Source organism: Aedes albopictus, chromosome 1 (genome assembly GCF_035046485.1).
Source record: "Aedes albopictus strain Foshan chromosome 1, AalbF5, whole genome shotgun sequence".
Lineage (NCBI taxonomy): Eukaryota > Metazoa > Arthropoda > Insecta > Diptera > Culicidae > Aedes > Aedes albopictus.
This window is the reverse complement of record NC_085136.1, coordinates 170,196,633-170,220,594: the sequence shown is the minus strand read 5'-3', so window position 1 is coordinate 170,220,594 and position 23,962 is coordinate 170,196,633. Positions and strand designations below refer to the sequence as shown.

The window sequence follows — 23,962 nt, the reverse complement described above, 5'->3', positions numbered from 1 at the left end:
AACCATTTAAATATTATGTAACACCAGTACTGATAATTTCAGGCCTGCCTCTCCGCCATGCAGCAAATTTTGTATAGAAATTAGTAGAAAATTGTATGAACCGTAGCACTATGGCAGACAGTCTCCATCTGTCTACAATGAGACGTGATTTGTGAACAGTCCTTCATTTGGATTTTCCGGCGGTCAATGTTAGGGACGATTCAAATATGACGTCCACCATTTTTAAGACTTTTAGAACCCCTTCCCCTTCCCCTGGGCCATCCCGTCACGCTTCATAGTATACCTAATACATGGCATATCACACTTTCTCAGACAACCCCAGCCCCCCCCCCCCCCCCCCCCCAAAGATGGACGTCATATTTTAATTCTGTTATATTCTGTTATAATCAACGCACCCCCGGGCCGTGGCCAATCTGCAATGAATTGCTGGGCGATACGTCTACCAGTAGACTTGTATCTGCCCTATGCTAAACCGATTAGCATAGCAAGTCCTTTCCACTGATGAGTAGGCTCGAATGTCCCGCTCCTCCCTATAACCCATAGGGGGAAATAAGGAGTTTTCAGTTTCAAGTTTTGAATGAATCATGACACCAACTCTTTCTACCATAATGCTTTAAAAATTCTGAAATAAAAGAAAACTAATATGATGAAAATAATTGAGATGCAAGTTTTTATACAAAATTTAAAGATCAGTTATATAAAGGTGAATTGAAGAAATGTTAAGTACGGTACCTATATTATAAAATGTTCCGCACCGCCACGAATGTGATGAATAAGCAAACACATAAATATTCTATTTGCCTAGTAGTAGAAAGAGTTGCGTGCCTGTTTATAAAAGTTTTTACTTATCTTGATTGCTCCGGACAATTTCCATTTGTGTTTGGGAACTTCGTGGGTGTACCAGGATAGGTTTTCTTCAGAACTATGGCGTTTTCTGGAATTAAAAAATAAAAGGAAATACTGGGCCGCACAGCTCCGCGGCCCACTTATATTAGTATAAACATATATATATATATATATATATATATATATATATATATATATATATATATATATATATATATATATATATATATATATATATATATATATATATATATATATATATATATATATATATATATATATATATATATATATATATATATATATATATATATATATATATATATATATATATATATATATATATATATATATATAGGACGAAGTAGTCAGTTTTTGTCGATTTCGTCAAGTATGCGTCTTAAGTCTTGAGTCTTGATCAACCGTTGGCTTCGAATCTATAAGCAAGCACTATTAAATGCTGCACTTTCACACTATTGGTTTCGGTTTCTTAGTTATTTTAAATTGATATGGCAAGAAAACATTATTAATCATTAGACATTCAAAACATATTAGGGTTTACTCACAAAACAACTACATATCACATATGAAAACACTGATATTGAAAATTAAAATTAATATTAATCACAAGTAAATACAATGTCAGCACTGTGAATGAGCAATTTGAATACACGAGATACTACTATTTGTTGCATATTTATTGTTAAAATTAACCAAATAGTGGAAAGCCCAGACAACAATTCCAAGTCTGCTGACTCCAGAAAGATCCCAAGATTCGTCACAAAGCACAAATGTTTTCATTATGATTCACAACGACTCTCGCAACCCTTCCCGACTCAACCGACTGGAACTGTTTTCTGAGTATAGAAACTACTAAGCCCTAGCAGGTTCCTCCTGTTTATCGAGCATTTCTGATAAATCAGCTATACTCCATCTGTAGCAGCCGGTTCGCAATGAACCGCTGGAGGCGCATTAAAATGTTAAAGGTGATATTTTCATTACAAGAATTATAATTAACTTCCTTCACTTAAATACCGTCAAACCCTGTGATCTTGGCTAGGGAGTAAACAGTTACGTAAAGTTGTATCAAAATTCTACAGAGTGTTGGGGAAGGGGAGGGGAAATAAACATACTTCTTCCTACACCTAGCAGTTCGGATCTTCTGTTAACACTGTCATTCCAACCTTCTTTTAGTGTGAAACGTTTCTGGATCTGTAACGGGTGGTATCACTTTACGCTACTCTTCTATCATGAACATAGATAACTACTTTTAAAAATAAAAGTTTTGTCCTACTACCTATTTTATACCTGAAAGATGTTAATTGGTCAAATGTTTCGTTCAGCAAGTCTATGTCCATATTGATGATACAACCTTTTATTAATGAGTAATAATGTTGCTTACAGTTGTGAGGCAATATAACATTCAACTCGTTGAGTGCAAGTTATGAACCTACAGAAAATTTCTTATTAGGCTGTTACCTCTAAAACTACTAAACACATATTGAAACGTGAAATTGTATTGTAATAATTGATCCTAATCTTAACCCTATCACTGGAACGCGTTTGAAGCAAATTGATATTGCTAATGATTTGGTTGGGCATTAAAAGTTTTTTTGGTTTCGACAATAGTCACATACTATGCCCTACGACATTGACGATTCTATTGTCTATCCACTTATTCGCGAGCGGTAATGGCGGCGGCGGGCACAAATAACCGATTCGAATTTTGACGTTTCGTGGGGATCGCAATCGGTTGGCGCCATCAAACGGTGGGTGGAGGGGTGAGGAGGAGGGTGAAACTGTTTTGACTTTCCCCCAAGAAACGTCAAAATCCGAACCGGTTGGACATGCCCGCCGCCGCCATTACCGCTCGCGGATAAGTGGATGGCTCACCTATTTCGTGCCACCCAGCAGGGACTTGGTCTGGTACCCAATTCAGTATATCCGCTCCACGTAATATACCGCACCTCTTTTGATTTGTGATATATTACGCGGAACATTACTCTCTTCATTCGGATAGCGGCTATGTAACCCATTGGATTAAAAGCCTCCATCAAACATGAAGCGATTAATCGGAGACTGAAGACTCTATACCAAATTTGGCTCAGAGACAGGTAATCAGTGAGGTCAGTTTTTCTCGTTTGTCAGAGACGATTGATACGTATTAAGACAAACTTTCCACTGCATCTGCCAGCAATAATCGGTGATCGATCAACATTCCGAGTACCCCAATATACACAAGAATGCCAAGGGTCACCGCTCATACTTTACAATACAGTTGGAAAAACTAGAACAACACCTGGCCACAATGATGCATAAAGCACTAAAGCGGACCGGAAGTGTTGGTGAGCCAGCCCCCACCAAAGATGGACGTCATATTTTAATGACCCCTTATTGTTCCTATCCGTAACGGTCACTTCGTTTATCAGGAAGCTTTTACCTTTGATCTTTAGCCACAGGAAACAACCCCTCATGAAGTTTGGATTGTTCACACGGTAGGTGCCTAGTACGAACCGCAGACGAAATCAAGAACTCCGGAGGCCTCCGTTCCCCCTCCCACGTAGGACAAAATATTTCAACAAAGATCAATTAAGGGCACACTACCTGATCTGAATAACTTTAGTTTAATGTTTAGTTTAAAAAAACATTAAATAATAGCATTTTTGATTACTTTTTTAAGCAATTCATAGCATGCGCAAAGTTAGGCACACTATGCGCAAAGTTAGGAACAATCGAAGATTTTGTGCGCAAAGTTAGGAACAAGGCAATGAAATAGTTTTTCTATTTTAAGTATTTTTTGGTTAATATTATGATTTTTTTTATATTGCAGACTCAAAGAAGGATCATTAGTCTATCGTATGAGCATGTTGTTCATGATATATTTTGTTTGTTTGTATTTTTTATAACGACTAGAAATTTGATTTTTCTTAACTGCGCAAAGTTTGGTGCATACACGGTATTTCCCTTCCAAACTTCAAAATTTTCACGACAACCTATTGTTTTAATCGCCAATTTACTCCGCCATACGTCCATTTAGATACACTCGGTAATATGCCTGTGTACTAGCGTGGTTCAAAAAATCGTTTTTGCTCCACACCGCTTTTTTGATTCTTAACCAGATTCTATGCCTTCTCCCAAAATTTGAGCTCATTTGGTTGAAAATTGAGACTACACAAGCCTTTCAAAGTTAGTATGGGAGTTACTATGGGAAAACGATGTTTTTTATTCAATCGACCGTAGTATTTCCCCAAGTGCCCTAGAGCGTTAGTTGACCCTTGGTACTTCTAGGTTACTCTATCAGCTACAACTTTGCCGAAGACCGCATTAAAATCGCATGCCTCATTAATTAGTTACCGATTTTTATGCAGAATCGAAATCTTTACTCATGATGGTAAAACTAATCGGTGGGCATCACTGCATTTTGCAGTGAAACATAGTAGCCATGATTTCAGTGTGCTATATTTGGCGCCATATGCAGCAATGTTGCCTGCTGGGAAGCTGGTGGATCATTGCTAAAGTTTGTCCGGTTGGATACAAATCGATAATTAATTAATGAGGCGTCCGATTTGAATGCGGTCTTCGGTAAAGTTGTAGCTGATAGAGTAACCGAGGAGTACCAAGGGTCAACTTATCCTCTAGGGCACTTGGGAAAATGCTATGGTCGATTGAATGAAAAACATCGTTTTCCCATAGTAATTCCCATACAAACTTTGAAGGGCTTGTGCAGTCCCAATTTTCAACCAAATGAGCTCAAATTTTGGGAGAAGGCATAGAATCTGATTACGAATCAAATAAGCGGTGTGGAGCAAAAATGATTTTTTGAACCACGCTACTGTGTGCCCATCTACCCTTGCTGGAAGAATCCCACTTTATCCAATCCGTTTCACGCCACTTATTTCACGTAGCTCAAAGCACTCTTCATCTTCTGCTACAACTAGCGCTATGGGCATCATGTGTAACCGTTCAAAGACTCCCACGAGGTTTTAATATGGCTTCAGCGCCACTTTCGCATACGAGAGACCACCTCTCTTTTCTGAATTTGCCCGACTGTTTCTGAGAGTACTCCTTCAGGGACTCGAGAACGGCTATAATTTACTGAAACTACCAACGTAACAACCAGTAGCTCCAAATACCTTCCCTTGAACATGTTTAAACCCGAACTTAAGAACATTCAAATCAACGTGCACAAATGAAGTAAAGAACCCTGAAAAGTCAATCTACCAATAACGGAATCAACGGAATACTTTCAGAACTTCAAACTCTAAAATCACATTTATTCAAGGGAAAACTAGGCTTAATGGGATTGAACTGTACCGAGAAGCTAAACACTATGGGAAACAAATCATGGCCATGAACAGAGGTTCCACGTACCGTACGTAAGTTTTTGTAGCGGTGCGGTGTCTCGATCTCCGATGCTTTCGTGGCCGCGAAGTTCCCGGCCGATGGCGACGAAGGCGATGACGTTCCATTCAACGTCCTCGGTAGCAAAGGCGGCGGATGGCTTAGCCGCTGTAGCTGCTGCTATGGCGCGTAGAGATGGCCGAATTACGGTGCGGAAGAAGTGGTGGCTGGACGGAAGGCTTCCGATTTCTTACGAGAGCTTGCAATGAACGAGGGTTCATACTTCCCTGGTTGACCCTCCAAAGGTCAATAGAGACGCAGCAGAGCTCACAGACCCGGCTTCGTGTACACTGAAGTTTTTTTTGCGTGGTACCGCGTTATTTAAAAACCCGTCGTAAAAAAACCGAGTGTTTTTCATAAACACGCGCAAAATAGGATCACATCTAACGTGACTTGACTTTTTTTACGACGTTTTTTTGAAATAACGCGGTTTTTTTACGACGATTTTTGAAATAACGCGGTTTTTTACGACGTTTTTTGAAATAACTCGGTTTTTTTACGCGGGACCATCACCGTCGTAAAAAAAACTTCAGTGTACAGTGAGGATTCGCTCGTTGGGTAACGACTGCACCCTAGAAATCCTCTACATAGAGATGAGCGGAAGTTACACACGTCGATTCGGCAACGCTGTTTGTTTTGTTTACAACAGCTGCCAACACTTGCTACAAAGCTAGATGTTCAAACTTTGTGCGTGACTTCGTTGTGGTTCAAGTTGTTTTGTTTACATTTTCTAACTATGGTAGAGTTTTTTTTTCCAAAATTTTGTTGAAATAGCGGAGCAATCGAAGAAATCTGAAATTCATTGCAAAAGTGTTACGCTAATCATATCGGCAGAAGTGAAGCAAGAAGCAGCAATGGAAGTTTTTTCGACAAGTTCAGCGACAAAAGTGTCGTCATAAGCATGAGCTTTTGAAAGCAGAATTAATATTTTTTTATCTTTTTAATAAACATACATATGCCGCCAGTTTCTCGATATTAAAAATAAATAATTTTTATTTATTTAGTTCCGATTGCAATACCGTTCAAAAGACGCCTTCCTACGAACGATAAGCATATTCATTTGGCTCACACTTTGACAGTTCTCTCTGCACGATTGGCTCACAATGGCCGCCTCCGCAGATCTCTATAATGTAGGATTACTACTGCACCCCGATTAGCGAATCGTGTTCGTTCGTTGGGGCAACTGACAACTGATCAAAATGCTCTAGACACCAACAAGTGACGAGAAATACGTCACGAAACACTCACATACTTGCGCAAACGGTATGTATACAGGAGCTGCGATGCGACGACGGTCAGACGTCAAACTCGTTTTGACATCGATTTTGACATTGACAGTGCTTTTTAGTTGGGTTTTGCCCCAACCAGCGAACATCCAACCATCGAGACAACCCATCTAACGAGCCGCCAACGAACGAATCGGGACTGTACTTATATTCCTGCTAGGGCGTGCGGGGAATGTTACGTCTTCTACTTCCCAAATTTGGACCTGATCCGGCGTACGCTGATTGGCGACGTACGGGGTGTTGGAAACCGGCGGAACAGGTGCACAGCGGAATGGCCTACGACGGAAGACAACCGACTAGGGACTCGCGCGATCGCAGAAAGAAAAAGCGGAGACTCGTCAATAAACACTTTTATTGGTACGCGGTTCGATGTGGAATGACAACAAATAAAAAAGGCACACTCTCGTTGTTTATTGTTTCTCTCTAGTGCGCCGTCCGCTCGGCTGCTTACCCGAATGTGCATTGGCGGCGGGTGAAAATATCGCCCCCACCAACACGGGGGACCGAGCTCTCGATCTCTCTCCACCGGGGTTTATGGCGTGTGGTGGAGTGAATAGGCTCCTAAAGGCCTATCTCAATTTCTGTATAATTCGATCAAGCATTGATAAAACGACATGTTTACTCATTTTTTAAGTATTCCTATTAGGTAAAGCCCATAAAATATATTTTCAAAAATTTTAATAATTTTTGCAACATTCCTTGTTTAGCACTCAATTTTGGGTAAATTTTGTTTACCGTGTATGTCAAACAGGAACATTTGTTGTCAAAAGTGAGCCAATGTGGTGTCTTTTGCAACCCGCCGTTTCACTCAGGGGACCCGCATCAGGGATTCCACATATACAGATTTTTCTGTAATCATGCAGATTTTCTCGCAGCTTTTCATACAGAATTCTGTATACCAATATTACAGATTTTTGGAAATTATACAGAATATACAGATTTTTAAGAAACTTACAGAATTTCAAACAGATTTTCTACGAAATATTACAGATTTCATACAGATTTTTGGCAAAAAATAGTGATACAGATTAAAAAGATTTTTGAAAGGCATAATACAGATTTAAATGTGGCAACACTGACCCGCATGCGACAAGGTAGGCCTACTGCTCATCTTTTGCGAGTGTGTTAGTGTGACTGGCAACGCGACCAGAAGCCTGGTTGAATCCTGCTTGGAAATCGGTTTGTTTTGTCGATGGGGATGGCCCGCGAAATCGCATTGTGTTGTTTGGGAAGGCCCGCTCGATGCATGTTAGGTAGGCGTAGTTTGTTCGAGTTTGACGTGCCTGCACCCTCCCTGGTTTCACTTTCGTTACGTCAAGGTTGACCTCGAATGTCAAACAAGACCTGCTCATCATTATTTTATTTTCGAGTTTATTAACTATTCTGTTATTGTATAAGTTCGGATAAATGAGCCTCTGTACGAATTTGCCCTGTCCTGCTCACTCCCACAGAACATTTGAAAACAGCGCGCACAGTAAAAGTCAAATTTGACTTTTACTGTGCGCGCTGTTTTCAAATTTTCTGTGGGAGTGAGCAGTACGCCAGATTCGTGCAGAGGCTCATTACCATTGAGATCAGAAAACCATGCTCTTTCGTGTTATGCACCAAAAGCGGGAAAATATTTTTCATTTTAGGACCCTATTGCGGTTTTTGGCGACCACTGAAGTAGAATCGTTCGAGTTTGACGGCGAACCTCGCTTCTCTCCGTTTAACTGACTTGAAAGGCGGGCCTTAGCGGACTTTGAAGAATCTTACGCGCCATACAAACTTACTTGGATTCTCGTACAAAAAATCTTACAAAAGACAACACAAAAGGGGATGGGGCTGTTAAAAAGTCGTGAAAATCACCTTACGTAATAAACAGCCAAAGTTGCGAGATTAGAGATTAAGTTGTGAAAGGCGGACCCGGTTAGAGTGGCGCTTCGAATCCAGTTTGACTTTCTATTCCGCAGAATCGTAGATTGTTCTGTGGCTTAGTTGGTTGAAGCGCCAGACTACCGATACGGAGTCGTGGGTTCTTATCCCACCAAAACAAGTGGCAATTTTTCACAAATTTGTCTCTCAAGTTGTCAATTAAATGCGCTGTGCCTTCAAATGCTTCAAGTTTTTACGTAGGGTAAAAGGGTATAATGCGCCCCACCGGGGCAAAACGCCCCTCTTCATTTTCTAGCGATTCAAGCGCTTTTCGCATGTGTGATCGATTAGAAATCTTAAATATTGAAGAATAACTGCCATCAAGCTGGTCCATTAGTGGATTGATACAGAAAAGCAATAAAAATATCAAAAAGTCTGAAATCGAGTCTTTTGGCGTAATATTTTACCTCTTGTAAGCTGACTTCATTGTAAACGAAGCTAGTTCTGTTCGCTTGTGTTACGTTGCAACTTTTATGCAGTTAAACACTTGTTGAAAGACCCTGCTAAGATAAGCATGTGGTGGAATTATCCCCTGGGACAGTTTTATCACGGGGCGGGACGCTTTTCTTTTGATGGGGCGTATTGCTCCGTTTGTTTTGAAAAGGCGAATTTTGGAACGTTTTCGAAAAACGTTTCAAAGCTTCCATAGCCACCTCTCCAAAGGCAAAGTTTGCATGCAACACTTCACTAACTTTAGTTTTAGTAACAACGATTTGCAGTGAGCAATAGATGGAATAAGGCACCAGTTTCAGAAATATTGCCATTTCTGCTTAGGGGGGGCATATTATACCTGTTTACCCTAAATCTAGGAGTGCGTGCGGAGGATGAAGGACTTCCGGTCCCTGGCCTCCAAGAGATTGAATGTAAGGTTGGTCAGTTGAAAAACAACAGCACCTATCAAGCGAGCTGGAGCTGGAGATTTTGGAGGAGGCAGTATTACCGGATGAATGGATGGGAGGTATCGTGTGTCCCATCTTCAAAAAGGGCGACCAGTTGGATTGCGGGAACTACCCTACGATCACAATGCTGTGCGCTGCCTACAAGTTATTCTCTCAAATTTTATGTCGCTATCTATCATGCTTTTCCTCTAGTTCTTAAGGCAATATCAGGCTTGATTAATGGGTAAACGCAAACGCGCTACAACGGACATACGTTCAGTATTCACCAGGTGTTGCAGAAATGCCGCGAATACAACGTGCCCACATCACTTGTTCATCGATTTTAAATTGGCGTACCTATGGCACAATCGAACGAGATCAGCCATGGCAGATTATGCACGAATACGGATTCCCGGGTAAACAGACACGATTGATCATTGGATTGATCACATTTATATCAGACTAATGAATGAAGCCAGGCAAATCGGGTTAGTCATTAGTAATGTCGGAGACAAAGTACATGATGACAAAGTACCTATTCTACATAGGGAGGATCTTATGCGCTGAACACCCAGTATTTCTATCGACGGTGATGAAATCGAGGCGATAGAAGAATTCGCGTACTCACTGATGACCGCCGACAACGACATCGGCAGAGAAATTCAGAAACGTAGATAAGCAGTGGCAGGAAATCAAGCTTACTTTGGACTCCGCAGAACTCTACGATCGAACAAAGTTCGCCGTCACACGAAGTTACCCTTTTATAAAAGGGTATAATTAGCGGAGTCCTCTATAAGCACGAGGCATGGCGAATGAACCACACGCTCCATCAAATACTGAGAGAATCAACCATCGTCCACATCGCGAAAATCAGGTGGCTACGGTGAGCAGGTCATGTCATCAGGATGTCCGATAGCAACTCAATTAAAATGGTTCTCGAGAACAATCCCACCGATACAAGAAGACATAGGTAGTGCGCAGCGAGTTAGGTGGGACGATCAATTGGAGAACGATTTGCGAACCCTTGGCAGAGTGCGGGACTGGAGACGCACAGCCATGGACCGAGTCGAATGGAGACGACTCCTACGTACTGGAGATGCAATTACGAACGCTCAATATGTAGGTAGCTTCGACAGGTATAATAAGGTTGTTACGACTTGCGTTGTTGGTCCAAAGTCGCCCCAATGGCGGTACATTGCAAGTTTTTCTATTGATTTTTGATGATTGACAATACTTCTACGAACGAAAGGGTTAACTATCGCAAGATGTCTGCTTTTCAACTAGTCTCGCACTAGAAATCTAGCTGATCACAAAAATGACCAACAATAATTACATAATCTGGAAATAAAAAAAATACGGAATCAAACTATTTTTCTTTTTACTTTTTTTCATGTTAGATCTAATGGAAACAATTCAACAAACAATTTAACCTTACATACTCGACATGGCACATAAAACACGCTCGTCAGTTGCGATCACATTTTGGTGAAGTACGACGACAAGCTGTTCAACTTAGTTGGCTGACCTTTGTCCCCGGTGGCTGGTCGCTTTCGTTTGAGATTACCGTTGGGAACGCAGGTACTGCTGCCGACGGATCCAAACTTGTTGGACTGTACGGTTTGCATTTCTAGTTTATTGAGCTCGATCTGTAGTTTCCTTGCGGCGTGATAGTCAAGGTGTTCCGGCATGTTTGCCGTTGGGATGTTTTTGCCACATTCGGAGCATTTTGCCGTTGCATCTTCGATGGGGATATTCGTTGTTGTATTGGCTGATACTGTCAGAAACTTATCTATAAGCGGAACTTTAGGTTTTGGCCGTTGAGCGGATGGCGCGCTTTTAGATTTTGCAGTAGCAGAAGAAGGGGATGCATATTTCGTTTTGATTTCGCTGCGAAATTCCTCTCGTTGCATTTGGCTAAGTTGGAGAGCAAAATGAAAATCGAGATGTGATTGTAATTCGTATTCAGGTACATTGTGTCCACATTCGGGACATGGTTTTTGCACCGGTTCCGGAAGGCTTGGAGGACGGCTGAATTCGGCATAAGTTTGACGGTAATCTAAACGATGGGATTCGTTGTTCGACGATGGATCGTTGACCTTCGCGGCATCAACCTGTAAGATAAAAAAAAGTAGGAGAATGTTGTAGTAAACAAAAGTATTAGAATATTTACAATTTATTGGACTCACAGAGATCATACGTTTGAAGTAGGGGCAGGGAATCGCGCTACTTGGGCGGTGGCTTCTATATTCGTCTGTTTTCCACTATAACTTAGTCAAATTTGAACCAATTGACACAACTTTTGGAATGTGGTGAGATAGGTACCCGTGTACAACATTTCAAGTCAATTGGTTCAAAATTGACTGAGTTATAGTGGAAAACAGACGAATATAGAAGCCACTGCCCAAGTGGCGCGATACCCCATAACTTTTCGATACGAATTTTTTTTTTTTTTTTTTTTGCGTACCCGCCACTCTCCCCCACACCAAAAGACTAGCACGTAGTCTTCTGGTAGTGGACGCAACTATCTCAGCTCAATCTGAGCAGCAAACAACGAATACAAGTGAATAGGAAATAAATGAGCTGAGATCAAACAAATAAGAAACTAATAAAAAAAATTTATAATTATGAGATGGAAAGGGCGTGATGTCCCAGTGGAACAGAAGTTCCTTTTAAGGGACTCACTTAATATCTAATTATCTTATTTATGTAATAATGGAGAAAAAAAAAACACGAATATGAAAATTGCTTCTAAAAAGCTCAAAAAGTGTTTCTGGTAGTTGATGTATTGACCAATTGAATTCACCTAACCAAGAATGTCGTGTAGATTCGATTTCATGTATTGCTTTACTTTAAATTTAAATCTATTGCGATCACTTATAAGCTTTATGTATTCTGGTAATTGGTTGAACAGCATGGGACCAATGATTGAAATTCGTTTTTGACCAAACATTGTGAAAGCTCTGCTGCGATATAAGTTGTTAGCACGTCTTGTTGAATAGTTGTGGGATACTGAAGGTATATGAATATTGTAGTGAAATTTATTATTATGTTGCGTATCATGAACAAAAATTACGGTTTGCAATTTACACATACTATGAATAGGGAGGATGTTGTGACGAACGTCAGAGTAGAGCTGCAGAGTGGGAAATAGAAAAGGCTTATTGAAAATTGTCTTAAGGCATCTATTCTGAAGAGTTTGAAGTTTCATTAGAGAAGATTTAGATGCACGACCCCAGGTAAGAACAAGATAACTTAGGCATGAGTGTATATGAGCAAAATAAAATTTAAGGAGAATGCTACGTGACACAAAATAACTTACCCTACGTAACACACCGCAAAACGATGACACTTTTTTCTCAACATGTTTTATATGATCAGCCCAACTTAACGTTGAGTCCAGAATTAAGCCCAAATATTTAAATGATGTTACTTTCTCAACACAGTAGGAATCTAACCAAACTTGACTATGTTGCTGTATATTTTTTCTAGGAGAATGAAATATCATATATTTTGTTTTAGATATATTTAACGAAAGAAGGTTTGATGAAAAGTATTTCGACAAAAGCCGTAAATCTTCATTTATATCTTCTACAATGGAATCTACATCTAATTTTGGGTAAAATAGGGCTGTATCATCAGCAAACAATCGTGGTGTTCCTTTCAATCGCAGTTCACTTAGATCATTGATATACAGAAGAAAGAGTATTGGCCCTATATTGCTCCCTTGTGGGACGCCTACTTTCACAGGTTTCAGAGAACTTTGAGAATCTCCAACTGCGACGAACTGCTTCCTATCCTTCAAATAACTGCTTAAAATTTCATTTGCTACACCTCTGATTCCATATGTCTCTAGTTTTCTCAAAAGTATATTATGGTCTAAAGTATCAAACGCTTTCCGTAAATCCAAAAATAATGCACCTACCACTTGTTTTGTATCGATTCCTTTTATTATATCATCTAGTAATTCAACAGTCGCCGTTGCCGTACTGCTACCTTGCCTAAACCCATATTGAAAATTATAAAATACATTGTGCTGGTTAAGAAAGGGAATAATTCTGTTGATAAGTAGTTTTTCTAGAATTTTGTTGAAAATGGATAGAGTTGAGATCGGTCGATAGTTGCTCGCGTCACATGCATCACCGGATTTATATATAGGAACGACTCTGGAAATTTTCAAACATTCGGGATACAAACCCGTTTCTACAATTTTATTGAAAGCATCTGCCAATATACTAGAAAAGCGAATATGATTATTTTTAACAATATCCACACTGATTCCATCCGGACCGGGACTTTTATTTCGTTCTAAGTCCTTAATCAAAAGTGTCACTTCATCAGACGATGCCGGGTTCAAAAATATAGAACTGGTAACACGTCGAACACTTGAAAGTGGATCAACACTAGTATCTACCTGGATATTATCAGCAAGATGTTGGCCAATATTGGAGAAATAATTATTGAAAACTTCGCATATCGTTTGGTTGTTTTCTATTTTTACCCCATTTTCAACAAGGGCAATGGTATCGGATTTAGTCGATTTGCCAAAAATGTTGTTTATGTGTTTCCAGACTTTTGAATGTGGAGTATTGTTTAGTAATTTATCATAGTAAATTCTCTTGCTTTGTTTTTTTGCTGTGATTACTTTGGCCGAAATATGTTTAAGAAGGTTTTTTAAATGTTGATCTAACGGATTTTTTTTAACTCTTTTAATATAATTGTTTTTAAGCCTAATCAAAGACCATAAATTGAAATTCATCCAAGGACAATAACTATTTTTAATGCTAACTTTTTTGGTAACTATCTTAGAATACTTTGCAACTATATTTTTATAAGTAGAGACAATATTTACAAGACAAACATTTACATTTTCTACTTCACCAATATTTTCCAGAAAATTTCCAAACTCCATTGCAACATTTTGATGGTCAACAATTGTTTTCGTAAGAGTTGACTTTTCTTTACAAGCGCTCAACTTGAAAGAGGTTATTATCATACAATGATCACTCTCTTCTGTTAATATAGTATCATTTCTCAGATAAATAAATAATATCATCAATTTTACAAATAATATGATCGAGGATATTTGAACTAATTGGCCTAGTCGGATAAGAATTTGTACATGCGAAACCATAAGACTCAAGCAGGGTCTTATACTTGACAACAACATTGTGCATTTATGGGTATATTAACGTCACCAACAAAAAAACACGAATGATTTCGATTCACATTATCAAGACAATCTTCAAGTTTATTTATAAAATTATTAACATCAAACGAAGGAGGACGATAGAAACTATGGACATCATGAATGCGGCCTTTGGTGGAAATCTCAACACAAATATGATGAAAACCTTCTGAATGGAAGTTACGCACAACAGTAAAGGTGATGTCGGTCCTGACAAACACAGCTAGTCCACCATTGGAGTTATCTCTACATGAAAACACAGAATTAAAACCAGGGATGTTGTACAATTGTTCATGACCTTTCTTTACCCATGTTTCTCCTATGACGACTACATCTATTGGCACCTTACACTGATCAAGAGTCTCTAAAATGGTATCGAATTTGGAAAGGTCGTTCATGCCTCTAATGTTCCACTGAAAAATACGTAAATAATTGGTACTAGACTCAACAACGGAAAGAGATTCAACAAATTCATCTAGATTAACGTGTGAAAAATTTGTAATGTTAGCCATTTTCTTAAAATGTAACAAGAAAAAAAAAACCCGATTTAATCCACCTATGGTGAACAGAACCCTTCTTACACTTATTAAAACTATTGTTGTATTATTTGTATTTGACATATTTATTTTGTGTAATTGACCAAAAGTTCTAGAAAATATTGTGGATTTGGCATCTAGTGGATTGGTTTCCAAAATAGCATCATGGACCATGGACTAAACTACCAGAAATGTCAGACACCTTTTAGAATCTTGTATGGAATGTTTAAAAAAAAACTTTTATATTCTGGAATATTGTATCTTTTGTTAACTGCCAAAAGATCTTGAATCGATTAACAAATGGGTAAGAAAATCAGCGAGATACACTTTGTCTAATATCTCTTAATCAGTCGATTAAATTAGCTCCGAAGTACTTGGTATTCATGATTATGGTGTAGAAAGGACAAAAATGATATATCTACTAAGTTAATCAGTAACTGGCCAAACATGTCTAAAGGTCCTATCTGCAGAAGAGAGGCTCTCTTTGGTTTCCCTCTCTTTCGTTTATATCTCAGCTGTTTATTTGCATTATGATTGTCTCCTTGCATTGAACGATGGTCAAAACAATCATCTTATGATTTGTACTGCAAAAATAGTTGAAAAGTGTACCATTACACTGCAATAATTGAAAGAGAAAGTGAACAAAGAGAGCCTCTCAAATGCAGATAGGACCTATTGAAATGTTTGGCCTGAGTTTTGGCATTAGCTAGTGATTTTGGCTGTCCGGTTCTTGCATTTTTCCCACAATATATAAATTCAAAGCTTTCATTTAACATATTGTTAGTCTTCATAAAATTCCTGTGTATTTGTTATTTATAATTTTGTTGAAAACAATAGCCTGCTAGTATATACTTTGTATGAGGTCAGCATTATTTATTGAAAAATAATTTCCCATAGACTGGTCAAAACAACTTGATGATATGGCCGAGAGGTAAAGACTGTGGCTCTCAATCAGCGGACCTGTGTTCGAATCCAGTTCAATATTTTCCCTGGCCAAGTTCGCAGGGGTTGACGGTATTAAAGTGAAGGAGTTTCATTTTGATTATTGTAATGTAGTGTTCTTTAGTGAACATATCACCTTTTTAACACTTTAATGCGCCTTCAACGGTTCATCACGAACCGGCTGCTGCAAATGGAGTATGCGTTCGAACTACTACAGCGAAAACTGATGCAGACCTGTGGGCGGAGGATCGAAGCTGATGAGCTACTGCGACCATCGTTAGAACGAATTGGAACAAGAACGAGAACCAAGTTATTGAAGATTTTAGTGAATTATATTTCCTTCATTAATGATTGTAATGGACGGATAGATATCGATGAACTAAATTTCACTATTGGTGTCGACGTTTAAGTAATTATGTGAATAATTTTTATAAGCAATATCGACAAATAAACGTAACTTTTTATAAAAAAAAATCATATGCATCAGACATGCTCGATAAACAGGAGGAACCGAAGTTTTGATGATCGTTACAAATCCTAATAAAAGTATTATAGGATTTGTGACAGGTTTTGGAACCTTTTACAGCCATCTGACTTCAAAATGTTGTTTGGGCTCTATTTCCCACGTTTTTCGGTTGATTTTTATTACACAGTAATTTATTAACCTTCCTTAGTCCCTAAAAAAAGTTACAAATAAGACCCTGGGGTCATTTTTGACCCCAAACTTTGAACGGCTCTCAAAAATCAGTGGCTAGGCCGATTTTGATTTTCTTTGGCCCAAATGAAAGCCACACATGTCTAGTTTTCAAAACCCCCGGAGAGTTCCGGATTTGGTCACTGTGGCCACCGGGAACCTGCTTCAACTGAAAAATGCCGCTTTAGAGACCCTAACTTTGGCAAGCTATAACTTTGCAACCAAACAAATAATCAGGACCGTTCAAGAATCGTTGGAAAGGTATTCACGTGGACTTTGATTAAAGACATTAATATTGACTAATTCTTAAGAACCGGTTCCGGAAATCCGGAACATCCGGAAAGTAATGTTTTTCACGATAATGTGCTAGAAAGCACATTCATATTATTTACAGGATAGAAGTTTTTGCATCAAACTTCTTTAGGCCATAATACAATCTGTCGAGAACTATTTCTGTATGTTTCTGGTTATGTCCCGTCCTTCTGGAACCGGTTCCAGGGATCCCACAAGATGACCAACGAGTTGACAGTAACGAAATTGAACGGTTTTCCGCGCTAAACACATCTGCGTTGGTTAACTCATGATGAAATCTCAATTATTTTACATGCTCCATATTGTTGTGATATGTAAAAATATTGTTGAACATTGTGGTCTTATGTGGCCACCGGAGTGACCACCGGAGAAACCCGTATTGAGGGACTTCCATGTTTTTGCAACAAAGATAGGCATTCGACGGCTCTAACTTCATGATTTTTCATGGCCATGTGGCTTCTGGCATTAAATAGAAGAATTGACCATTCTGGTCTGTTTTGGCCACCGGAGTGACCACCGGAGAAATCCGTATTGAGGGAGTTTCATGTTTTTGCAACAAAGATAGGCATTCGACGGCTCTAACTTCATGTTTTTTTCATGGCCATGTGGCTTCTGGCATTAAATAGAAGAATTGACCATTCTGGTCTGTTTTGGCTACCGGAGTGACCACCGGAGAAATCCGTATTGAGGGAGTTTCATGTTTTTGCAATAAAGATAGGCATTCGACGGCTCTAACTTCATGATTTTTCATGGCCATGTGGCTTCTGGCATTGAAAAGAAGATTTGACCACAATGGTCTGTTTTGGCCACCAGAGTGACCACCGGAGAAACTCGTATTGAGGGAGTTTCATGTTTTTGCGACAAAGATAGGCATTCGAAGGCTCTAACTTCATGATTTTTCATGGACATGTTGCTTCTGGTATTAAAAAGAACAATTGAATATTCTGGTTCGCTTTGGCCACCGGAATGACCACCGGTGAAATCCGTATTGAGGGAGTTTCATGTTTTTGCAACAAAGATAGGCATTCGACGGCTCTAACTTCATGATTTTTCATGGTCATGTGGCTTCTGGCATTAAAGAGAAGAATTGACCATTCTGGTCCGTTTTGGCACTGGCTCGGTCCACGGCGACGGCGACGACGACGACGACGAAGTGATGATGAAGAATAAATTAACGACAGTTTGGTTTTTGGGAGACCACGCAAAGTAGTTGGAACGAAACGAGAATAATGATCGAGCATATGATGATGAGGATCAACAACGGGGCGCAAGAAATTTTTTAGGGGTTACCAATCGTGATGTTGTCAGAGGCGTAGCTGGATGTTCATCATACGTTATTTATTTATCGGCGCAAATATTGTGTATACGACAGTTGTGGAAATTTTACTATACTGTTGTTGAAAGCTTTATTGATTCATTTGACGGACTTTGTGGTTTGATGTTTAATGTTCCTGATTACTCCTGGGCACTGGGTTTTATCCCTGGCCCTGGCCAGTCTCTTTCAACCTATTTTATAACTTTGTATATACAGTCGAGATCACTGGTCGGGGGGCGCAATAGGAATCCGCTTAATAGGAGACTAAGAGCTTATGGGTTTTCGGCCTTTTGGGGGTATGGCCTATTATCTCGGGTGTGTTAAGAGTTAGCGCAATACTTTCTTCGGCAAAGTTGAGCAGTATGACATAAACTTACAGAACAAAAAACACATGTTTCAAAATTCTGACACTAGGTGGCGTTTACCGGTTTTTTCGTCTTTTTCCGACTTTTTTGTAGTTTTTCGGCTTGGCAAAACTAGTGTCGCTCTCCCCGATAACTTATTAAGTTGGTGTCTTTGGAAAAGTTAATCAGAATGACATAAACTTTCATAACAATAAACACTTGTTTCGCAATTCTGCCACTTGGCGGAGCTAGTGATCATGCAAATTTTAGAAATCTCATAGCTCAGAATCCTGATAACTTAGAAAGATGGTGTCTTCGGCAAAGTTGATCAGTATGACATAAACTAACACAAAAATAAACACTTGTTTCAAAATTCTGCCACTTGGCGGCGTTTACCGGTTTCTTTTAACTTTTTTTGAAGTTTTTCGGCTCAGCAAAACTAGTGTCGCTTCCCCCGATAACTAAGAAAGTTGGTGTCTTCAGCAAAATTGACCAGTATGACATAGACTTACATAAAACGGAAACCTTGTTTCGCAATTCTGCCATTAGGTTGCGCTAGTGAACTTGCAAATTTTAGAAATTGTATAGCTCCTAATAACTTAGGAAGATGGTGTCTTCGGCAAAGTTGATCAGTATGACATAGACTTGCACAAAATGGGACACTTGTGACAGAATTCTGCCTCTAGGTGGCACCAGTAAACACGCAAATTTTAAAAATCTCATAGCTCAGAATTCTGCAATCTTGGAGAGACTATATTCTTCATTGATGAGATACTTGGTTTGAAATGCTGCCCCTGGGCAGCATGCACATTTTATTAATTGTATACCTTGATGTCAGTCGGACTCGAAAGGAATCCTCCGTGGAACTTTAAGAGTATGCCAGTTGAAACTACTAGACGAATTAATTTTATTAAAAAAATTAAAGAATTGCGAAGTGTTCATAAAACTCACTGAATGGATAATATTTTTGAATGAATTCCTCGATTGCAGAACTTGATAATTCCCTAATTAAAGTGAAACATTGTTTGTCTTCCTCAAGAAAGCCCTTCTCCTACCAACTAAGACAACTTTTCATTCTGAAAAAGCTGACTTCATGTAAGTATAAGAAAATAGAGCCAGCAAGAAAGGAGAAAGCATATTAAGTACTAACAAACAGTCTTGTGCATTATCACCATCATAACACAAAAAAGCCGCAACATCAACATTGCCCTTCTTCCTCCATCAACGCTACAGCCGACCGTCTCTATATTGCTATCGAACACATTCGAGACGAACGCATTGATACGATGGCTGCCGCCGCCACGCTCTTTCTCTGCAAATCTCTTGAGTAGCCGAACGCTTCTTAACCGTCGTTCCGACGCAGAGCTATCCCAGCACGGAGGAAGTTAGGCGTTCGACACTGTTAGGCATTTGTTAGATATGTTGGTCATCGAAAATTTCTAGAGAGCATAAATCATAACCCCGAAATTATGCTCAGTGTTCGATTCTTTCGCGCATTGTTGACAGTTGCCTGAACGGCAGTTAAAAAAATAACTTTGTTGATTGCGGCAGCGTTCGTCGGTCGGGAAAATGATAAAAATTGTGCGTTTCAATTAGTTAAAACCGTAACAACCTGGTAAGAACCATTTCAGTCGTTCCGTCGTCCGACCCGTCAGCTCCTCGCCGCTGCTACTGGCCAATAAGTCCGGTTCGTTCTCGTCGTACCGTTGCCGGAACCAGTCATCTCCAAACCAGTGTCCGATTCCGTTAAGTTTGGCCTCATCGTGTCGGTGAGTCATTTTAATTTTAATTTGATTTATTTTTCATTTAATTTTTATTTAATTTAAATAAATTTTAATCAAATTTTAAAAAAAATTTAATTAAATTTTCATTAAATTTTATTAAAATTTTAACAAAATTTTAATAAAATTTTAATAAAACTTTAGAGCCGATGCACACGGGCGGCGCGTCAACGCAGCGTGCACGCAAGTGCGTCCTGAGTTACACACAATCAAATGGGAGGATGCACACGAGAACGCAACGCTACCGCACCCTAGGGGCAGGACAGATCAAACGAGAGCAAATCTGTGTTCGAGGTGTTGCTCAGAATTCCTCACAGTTCCTCAGAATTTTTCCCTTTTATGCCAAAGTGTGATCTGGCTTCAATAGACCACCTCACGGCGAAATTCTATCTCTTTCGCTCTTTCAGAGAGTTTGAAAACAACAGGACCAGTACCTGTCAAATTTGACAGGTGTTGGTCCTGTTGTTTTCTAATTTCCCGTAGGAGCGAAAGAGAGCAATTTTTTGATGACGTCACCGTGCAATGGAGTATGTCATACTGCAACGTGTTGCATGTGCTGAATGAAAATTGCAGTTTTGGGGATGTCTTTCGACAAATTTCGTCGATCATTGCTAAAAAGAGTTCCTCAGAAATTCTCAGAGTTGCTCTCGTTTGCACAGTGTCTTGCCCCTAGACCGCACCGCAACCGCGCCGCACCGTGTGCGGCACGCAATGTCAACGCATGCCCCACAGGAACGCTGCGGCGACGCAGCGTGAATTCACGCAGCGTCAATTAACGCTCGTGTGCATCGGCTCTTAATAAAATTTAAATAAAATTTTAATTAAACTTCAATTAAATTTTAATTAAATTTTATTTTTTTTTTTAATTTAAATAAAATTTTAATAAAACTTTAATAAAATTATAATAAAATTGTAATAAAATTTTAATAAAATTTTAATAAAACTTTAAAAATATTCTAATAAAATTATTATACAATTTTAATGAAATTTTAACAAAATTTAAAAAAAAATAATTTAATTTTAATTTAATTTAATTTAATTTTAATGAAATTTTAATAAATTTAATTTTAATAAAATTTTAATAAAATTTTAATTAAATTTTAATAAAATTTTAATGAAATTTTAATAAAATTTTAATAAAATTTTAATTTAATTTTAATTTAATTTGAATTCAATTTTAATTTAATTTTAATTTAATTTTAATTTAATTTTAATTTAATTTTAATTTAATTTTAATTTAATTTTAATTTAATTTTAATTTAATTTTAATTTAATTTTAATTTAATTTTAATTTAATTTTAATTTAATTTTAATTTAATTTTAATTTAATTTTAATTTATTTTAATTTAATTTTAATTTAATTTTAATTTAATTTTAATTTAATTTTAATTTAATTTTAATTTTATTTTAATTTAATTTTAATTTAATTTTAATTTAATTTTAATTTAATTTTAATTTAATTTTAATTTAATTTTAATTTAATTTTAATTTAATTTTAATTTAATTTTAATTTAATTTTAATTTAATTTTAATTTAATTTTAATTTAATTTTAATTTAATTTTAATTTAATTTTAATTTAATTTTAATTTAATTTTAATTTAATTTTAATTTAATTTTAATTTAATTTTAATATTTTAATTTAATTTTAATTTTAATTTAATTTTAATTTAATTTTAATTTAATTTTAATTTAATTTTAATTTAATTTTAATTTAATTTTAATTTAATTTTAATTTAATTTTAATTTTAATTTAATTTTAATTTAATTTTAATTTAATTTTAATTTAATTTTAATTTAATTTTAATTTAATTTTAATTTAATTTTAATTTAATTTTAATTTAATTTTAATTTAATTTTAATTTAATTTTAATTTAATTTTAATTTAATTTTAATTTAATTTTAATTTAATTTTAATTTAATTTTAATTTAATTTTAATTTAATTTTAATTTAATTTTAATTTAATTTTAATTTAATTTTAATTTAATTTTAATTTAATTTTAATTTAATTTTAATTTAATTTTAATTTAATTTTAATTTAATTTTAATTTAATTTTAATTTAATTTTAATTTAATTTTAATTTAATTTTAATTTAATTTTAATTTAATTTTAATTTAATTTTAATTTAATTTTAATTTAATTTTAATTTAATTTTAATTTAATTTTAATTTAATTTTAATTTAATTTTAATTTAATTTTAATTTAATTTTAATTTAATTTTAATTTAATTTTAATTTAATTTTAATTTAATTTTAATTTAATTTTAATTTAATTTTAATTTAATTTTAATTTAATTTTAATTTAATTTTAATTTAATTTTAATTTAATTTTAATTTAATTTTAATTTAATTTTAATTTAATTTTAATTTAATTTTAATTTAATTTCAATTTAATTTTAATTTAATTTCAATTTAATTTTAATTTAATTTTAATTTAATTTTAATTTAATTTTAATTTAATTTTAATTTAATTTTAATTTAATTTTAATTTAATTTTAATTTAATTTTAATTTAATTTTAATTTAATTTTAATTTAATTTTAATTTAATTTTAATTTAATTTTAATTTAATTTTAATTTAATTTTAATTTAATTTTAATTTAATTTTAATTTAATATTAATTCAAGTTTAAATTAAAGTTGAAATTAAAATTAAAATTGAAATTGAACAGGCTCCGAGTTTTTTTATTGAATTTGTTTCGTCCAGCTTTCATTCGAGGCAAGAGTACGGTTGTAGTTGTGAACGTCGACAAAAGTTCACTACTACAATCATACTTCTTGCTCGGATGACAGCTGGAATGAAAACAAGCAGCATAAAATTTATGCCTAACATTTGTCTAACAGCCCATAGTAAAACATGTCTAACGTTAGTCTAATGTTAGACTAACAAACATGTTTCGAATTTGCAACATGTCTAACAAAAGTGTGTCATATCTGTCTAATTTTAGACTAACATTAGCCAAAAGTGAGACAAAAAGTTAGCCTAACATGCTGGCCAGTTAGTCTCACATTAGGCTAATGTTAGGCTAACCCTCCGTACTGGGATGTCACTCACTGCTGGGTGATTCTCGTCTGAAAATGCCAGGATGAGGGTCAATTTGTTAAGTAGTATTGCATGGCGCAGCAAACACAAACATAGCACGCCCTATGAATAGAATGCAAAGCGTAGAACAAAAACTCGCTTCGGTGTTTCATCGTGTTGTTCGAAAACAAGAGACGATCGCTGCTGTTGGATGTGGTTGACTCTGCATTGAACGAGGGTTGGCTTGAGTGGCTTTTGCGTGAATCGATTATGTTTTGATGGACTGCGTTTGTCGTACGAAGTGATGGTTAGAGCGAGTGTCATTCGACATTGACCATCCTGAAACTGCACAACCCTGCTAACAAATAATGTGGACATATCTAAAGAGATAATGAAAAGAAACGATGTGATTTTCAAGAACAGTGAACATAGACGACCAAAACGTTAAGCGGTGTTAACCAAAATATACGATGAAAGGTTTGTTTGTGAACCGAAGTAAAACTATCCTC

General features: G+C 36.5%; 1 protein-coding gene across 1 annotated transcript in view; it reads right to left on the bottom strand.

Annotated features, from left to right (window-relative positions):
- Positions 1 to 10,693: 10,693 nt before the first annotated feature.
- Positions 10,694 to 23,962, bottom strand: part of LOC109406930 (DNA polymerase eta) — a 53,086-nt gene continuing 39,817 nt past the window's right edge. Inside the window, exon 5 of the mRNA XM_062848743.1 lies at positions 10,694 to 11,436. Within this exon, the coding sequence (XP_062704727.1) occupies positions 10,801 to 11,436 (636 nt within the window). The 3' untranslated portion in view covers positions 10,694 to 10,800. The remainder of the gene's footprint in view (positions 11,437 to 23,962) is intronic.